The sequence below is a fragment of the Nothoprocta perdicaria genome, unplaced genomic scaffold (assembly GCF_003342845.1).
Source record: "Nothoprocta perdicaria isolate Ctin4 unplaced genomic scaffold, notPer1 scaffold_25, whole genome shotgun sequence".
NCBI lineage: Eukaryota > Metazoa > Chordata > Aves > Tinamiformes > Tinamidae > Nothoprocta > Nothoprocta perdicaria.
Window position 1 is genome coordinate 5897407 of NW_020455477.1, and position 5810 is coordinate 5903216.

General features: G+C 48.6%; 1 protein-coding gene across 1 annotated transcript in view; it reads right to left on the bottom strand.

Moving 5' to 3' along the window:
- The window catches only part of ZIC4 (Zic family member 4), a 14249-nt gene that overhangs the window by 3567 nt on the left and 4872 nt on the right, over positions 1-5810 (bottom strand). The window contains exon 2 of the mRNA XM_026040154.1: positions 4024-4638. Coding sequence (XP_025895939.1) covers positions 4024-4638 — 615 coding nt within the window. The remainder of the gene's footprint in view (positions 1-4023; positions 4639-5810) is intronic.

The window sequence follows — 5810 nt, forward strand, 5'->3', positions numbered from 1 at the left end:
CCTTCCCTTCCCTTCCCTTCCCTTCCCTTCCCTTCCCTTCCCTTCCCTGCTCGGCCCTGCGTGTCCAAAGCGGGTTTTGTGCAAGAGACAAAGCCCTCAGATAAGGAAAACTTGGACGCCAAGTGTTTTCTCGGCGTAAACAAAGCGCGCACTCTGCCCAGCCTTCCGGGTCCCACGGAAACAGCGGTCAGTGATTTATCCCTGGGAATATTTCTGCGTTAAATACACTTCTCACATTGCCCCGAGCTGCACGTGGAAATATTATTAATAACCCGGGTAAATTACATCTCATCTGCTCCATTCTTGCCTTGATTACAATCTTGTGGAAGGTCTGCACCACCCTCCCTCTCTTACTTACTCCATACTAAAGCACAAAACCTTTCAAAAAGGCAGTGATTGTGCGGTGCAAAATCACAGGCATTCAGCAACAAGAAGACTAGGCCTGGGCCTGGTTGTGTCGGGAGGGTAAGAGTCTTTTATCATTTGAACCTACTCAGTCATGGAAGGAATTGCAATCGGGATTAATTTGTCTGGTAATATGATAAGTGACGTTAAGCATAATAGAAATATAATCGTGTTGCTAGAGTCGTGTGAAAGTTTAACCTCGGATTCTGTGCGCTGAGCAAGGCAGACGATATACAGGAGAAGGTTTCAGGGGAACATGCCTCAGACATTGCGGGGCGAAACCCTATCTGAATTACTGTCACTGCTAAGAGGTAAATAAAAAAACCTCCCTGCGAGGGTGCAGAGATGGCCCACAGCAACCAAGTGGGAAAATAGGTTTTTTTTTTTTTTTTTTTTTTTTTTTTTTAACTGAAAAAAATAGCAGCAGAAGTTACCACGAAAACACAGCTGAACGTTAACCACGAAGTGCAAACAAAGCAACTGCTATCATCATCATGGCGTATATGGCCGAAATATCTTCGAATGTTTGCCAAAGCTTTGGAGTTTGGTTTGGGATATTGTTGTTGTTGGGGGGGGKTTCCCCTCAGTTCGTCACGACCAGTTTTCTGAGGGAAGCAGCAGACCTTGTGCTCGGCTGCGAGCCCAGCGAAATAAAGGAAGGCATCCCAAATATTTCACATGAATGCACTTTATGCAAGGTGGGTGGGAGAAAGCCCGTGGCTCCGCGTTTCAACTCCGTCCTTTCCACTGTAATAATCACCAAAGGTGCCTCACATCTTTGTTACCATTTGCACAAGGTTTGGTAAACACTGGCGTTAGAGGGAAGGTGGGGAGAGGTTAAAAATAAGGTCTCTCATAAAACCATGAGGGTTCTGCAACCGAGTATTCTTGGTCACAGTAGTGCGTATGCACAGACACACGCACGCATATAATCTAATTACAGTTTCACGTAAGGAAACAATTTGACCTACAGCATCTAAGTTGAGACAACAAATCAGGGATATTAGTGTAGTACAAGCGAGCGGGAAGTTAGGAGACCCCAGGGAAGGGCGTCCTCATAAGCACTCGGGTTGTGCAAAGTGAGCTGCAGTCAGGTAAACCCGGGCTGCGGCGCCTTCCCATTTCTGGAGAGTCAGGGAAAAAAAAAAAAAAAAAAAAGAAAAAAAAGTTTAACTCCACTTAACCCCATGAAGGAGTCAGATCTGCACCGGGAAGAGGGCAGCGCGTTCCCGGGCTGCATCCTCGGGACGCCTCGCTAGAGAGGAGCCATCCGCGGTGCCTGCAAGGATCCCCTTGGAGAGCAGGTTTTCCCTCGAGGGAATGGCGATCCGCCCGGGAGAGGACATTTTCCGGGTCCTTCCCTCCGCAGCCTGAGCACGGAGGTGCTCTAGACCCGCGCGAAGTTCAAGCAGGCGATGGAGAAGCGTAGCGGTTCAACCGCCATTTTAAAACCACACTTGTAGCTGTGGGGAAAAAAAAAAAAGGCAAAAAGAAAAAGCAAAAAAAAAAAAAATCTGTTCAGGGAAATTCATCTTGGAAAATGCGGCCTAATCCCCCGTCACCGTGCGTGCATTCAGGTATTTACAAACTTCTCTTGGGGGGCCGGGGGGTGGGGGGCCCGGGCGGGCGGGCGCGTAGCTCCGCGCAGCCGCTTTTGTTGTCGGGAGCGCGCGAGCGCGGACCCTGCGCTCCGCGGAAGCCCCGCGCCGCCCGCCAGCGGAAACCCGCCGCCGCATTAATATTGGAGCAGGCAATAATTTTCCTGTTGAATCTGGAGCCGACCTCATGAATAATTCGCAGCGAGTTCTATTAGGATTTCAGAAACATCTCGTTTTTGACAACTTCAGGGCGTTTAATAGAAGCGGAGGAACCATAAAGGCCCCGCAGGAGTTTTCGCAATCCAGCAATTAATCACCGCGCAAGTTAACGGGAAAAGTATGGGAATTCTGCTTAATAAACGCCAACCTCCGATCGCAGTTTTGCCCTGAACCTGCCTCTCTGATGTAGGTCAGTTACACTCAGAATTTAACCATTTTCTGCTTCAGAGACTTCAAACAGTGAGGCCGTTAAAGAGCAGTAAAAGTTTGTTTACTTAAGAAAAACACTGTCATTAAGGGATGAGCTCTCCCGCCTAATGGCTGTACCTGTTCCGAGCCGGAGCGGAGCGGGCTCGGAGGCTCTTAGGGTGACCCTGAGATGCTCCCCTCTTTTCTAAAAAGCTGCCGAGGACATGGTAGAGATGCACAACTTCGCTATCGCATCCCCCCTACGCGCAGACGAACTACTCACAGAGCAATGGAAAAATAATTAGGTGACGAGTGATGGTTACTGTAAAATCTCTGTGCTATGTTTAGACGATAGCGGTACGCATTTAGTATATATGTCATGCATATTATATCACGTCGCGTTATATCATAAAACTGCAACTCCTCTAAGGTCACGCCATATATCGAGCATGGGGGAAGGGGAGCTTTATGAACTGGGGAGTGAAAAAAAATCTCTGGGCTGTAAGCAGATCTTACAATAGGATTATGTAGTTTCCTTAGCAGTGCATAAGGCTGTAGAGGAGGGGGTGGGAGGTGGAAAACCCTACACTGGAACAGATTAAATTTTCCAAAAAGGGCTTATTTCTTATCTTCTTATTCTTAAAAAAAAAAAAAAAAAAAAAAAAAAAAGCCAGGGCTACAGACTACAAACACCGGCTGCTAAACTAATTAATACAACTTCACAAGCTGCTCCTGGAAGTGTGAAAACTTTCTACGTGCAATTTCATTAATTATAAATGCTTTCCTGGGAGGAAGAATTCAAATATAGTTTTGCAAGATCGTCCATCGAGTTACTCTCCTTTCTGTTAACTAAAATAARCAGATGTTTCTGACACATGTCCCAGTTTCGCTTAAGAGTACTGCAAATAACATTTCAAAATGTACAGGCGAAACAATACCAGGTTTTCTTTTCTTTTCTTTTCGTTTATTTATGGTTTTTTTTTTTTCCTCCCGAGTACCGAACTCTCAACTACCCGTATTGCAGCAGAGTCGCTGGATGGCAATGCTCATTAAAAATGTCACTGTTATTCAGATCAAACATTTGAAACTCCCTCTGACCAAAACAAAACTGTTGAACGAAAAGGTCGCAGCTGTGTTATTCTCACAACGTTAGAACAGCAGCATCTCAGCGACATCAGTCAAAACTGACTAGACAAGTTGTAACTTCTATTGTTCACTTTTAATTTGTGAGCTTGCACAATGATTTCAATTTTTCCCAACTACTTTAAATTGCAAAGAAAAAAAAATCTTTCTAAGCAGAAATAGCAGCTATATCTCTCCATATTATACAGATCTACCCGAACAAACACTACAAGAGCCTTCCCGCAAAACCAGAAAAATAATATGGACGTCAATTCTAAGATTTGTTCTCGCTCTCATTTTTTTTTCTTTCCTTCTCTTTTCTCATCTCTTCTCCTTCCCGCAAATGGCAAAGAAGCAAACAAATCTGAGAATTTATTTTCCAGAAGTACTTGGCGTGCAAAAACAACACAAAGGATACATAAAAAAGAAAACAAAGCAAAACAGTATGCTGAATAATACAGAGAGAGAGTAAAGAGCTTTACATACTGACCTGTATGAGTTCTTTTGTGTATTTTGAGATTCTCTGATCTGGCAAACACTTTGCCACAGCCTGGGAAAGGGCAGGGGAAAGGCTTTTCACCTGTGTGGACTCTGATGTGATTTACAAGTTTATATTTGGCCTTGAAAGGTTTCCCTTCTCTCGGACACTCTTCCCAGAAACATATGTGATTGGACTGCTCGGGTCCTCCAACGTGCTCCACCGTGACATGAGTCACCAGCTCGTGCATAGTGCTGAAAGTTTTCGAGCATATTTTTTTGGGAGTCTGGTCCAACTCAATCCACTTACAGATGAGTTCCTGTTTGATGGGCTGCCTCATGTAACGGAAGAAGGCCCCCGGGCCGTGGTGTGGAGCCAGGTTCACATTCAGGTTCATGCCACCGTAGCTATGAAGCGAAGAAGCAGCAAAAGCATCTGTCCTGGAGGCTGGTACTTGAGTGAAATGTTCAGACCTGGCGTACATTTCTCCAGGTAACCCCAGTCTTATCTGTCCATTTAGATGACCACCTGGAGCTGCATGGGGAGGCTGCTCATGGAGTCCAGTAAACAGAGAGGGATTCCCGGCTTCTGAGTGGTGGTGGTGACCATGGTGTCCGGGGCAGCTACCTGTTGTTGAGACAAACAGTCCGTGGTGAGAACGTGCAGCGGGGAGCTGCTCGGTCAGCCCTGGCATGACTGGGGCCGGCAGGTCTCTGCGCACGAAAAAGTCCCTACCTGCGGCAAGAGCCTGGGNGTGCTGAAAGTTTTCGAGCATATTTTTTTGGGAGTCTGGTCCAACTCAATCCACTTACAGATGAGTTCCTGTTTGATGGGCTGCCTCATGTAACGGAAGAAGGCCCCCGGGCCGTGGTGTGGAGCCAGGTTCACATTCAGGTTCATGCCACCGTAGCTATGAAGCGAAGAAGCAGCAAAAGCATCTGTCCTGGAGGCTGGTACTTGAGTGAAATGTTCAGACCTGGCGTACATTTCTCCAGGTAACCCCAGTCTTATCTGTCCATTTAGATGACCACCTGGAGCTGCATGGGGAGGCTGCTCATGGAGTCCAGTAAACAGAGAGGGATTCCCGGCTTCTGAGTGGTGGTGGTGACCATGGTGTCCGGGGCAGCTACCTGTTGTTGAGACAAACAGTCCGTGGTGAGAACGTGCAGCGGGGAGCTGCTCGGTCAGCCCTGGCATGACTGGGGCCGGCAGGTCTCTGCGCACGAAAAAGTCCCTACCTGCGGCAAGAGCCTGGGCTGGGTGAGAGACGGGGTAAGGGGCTGCTGTTGACTGCGCCGGGCCAAACGCTCCTGTTTGACTAGAGGCCACCTCGGCCGGGCCTGCCATATGATGATGATGATGATGGTGGTGGTGGTGGTAGTGGTGGTGGAGCTGGTGATGGGGATGAGGGGCTGGGCTGAGCTTAAGGGCCGCGGGGTGATGCTCAGGAGGAGGATGAGGAGGAGGATGGTGCCCCATGTGTTCTGGCCGGAGCGACTGCAGCCCCGCGCGGGCCTCGGCGGCGGGTGGCCGCGGGTGGGCGGCCGTGGCGCGAGGCTGCGCGGCGAGGCCCGGGAAGCCCGTCCTGCTCGGCAGGGGGTGCTGCTGGTGGCGGCGCGGAGCCCCCGCCAACTCTACTAATCTCAGCGCCGTGTTCCGCCGGGAGAGTGCGGCAGGGTCCATCACTGGGATCCCCGGAGCATCCACGCTCATTAGCTTCTAATGCTAAAAAGTCACCTGACAGAGGGGAGGGGAGAGAGAGAAAGAGAGGGAGAGAAGGAAAAGGAAAAAAAAAAAAA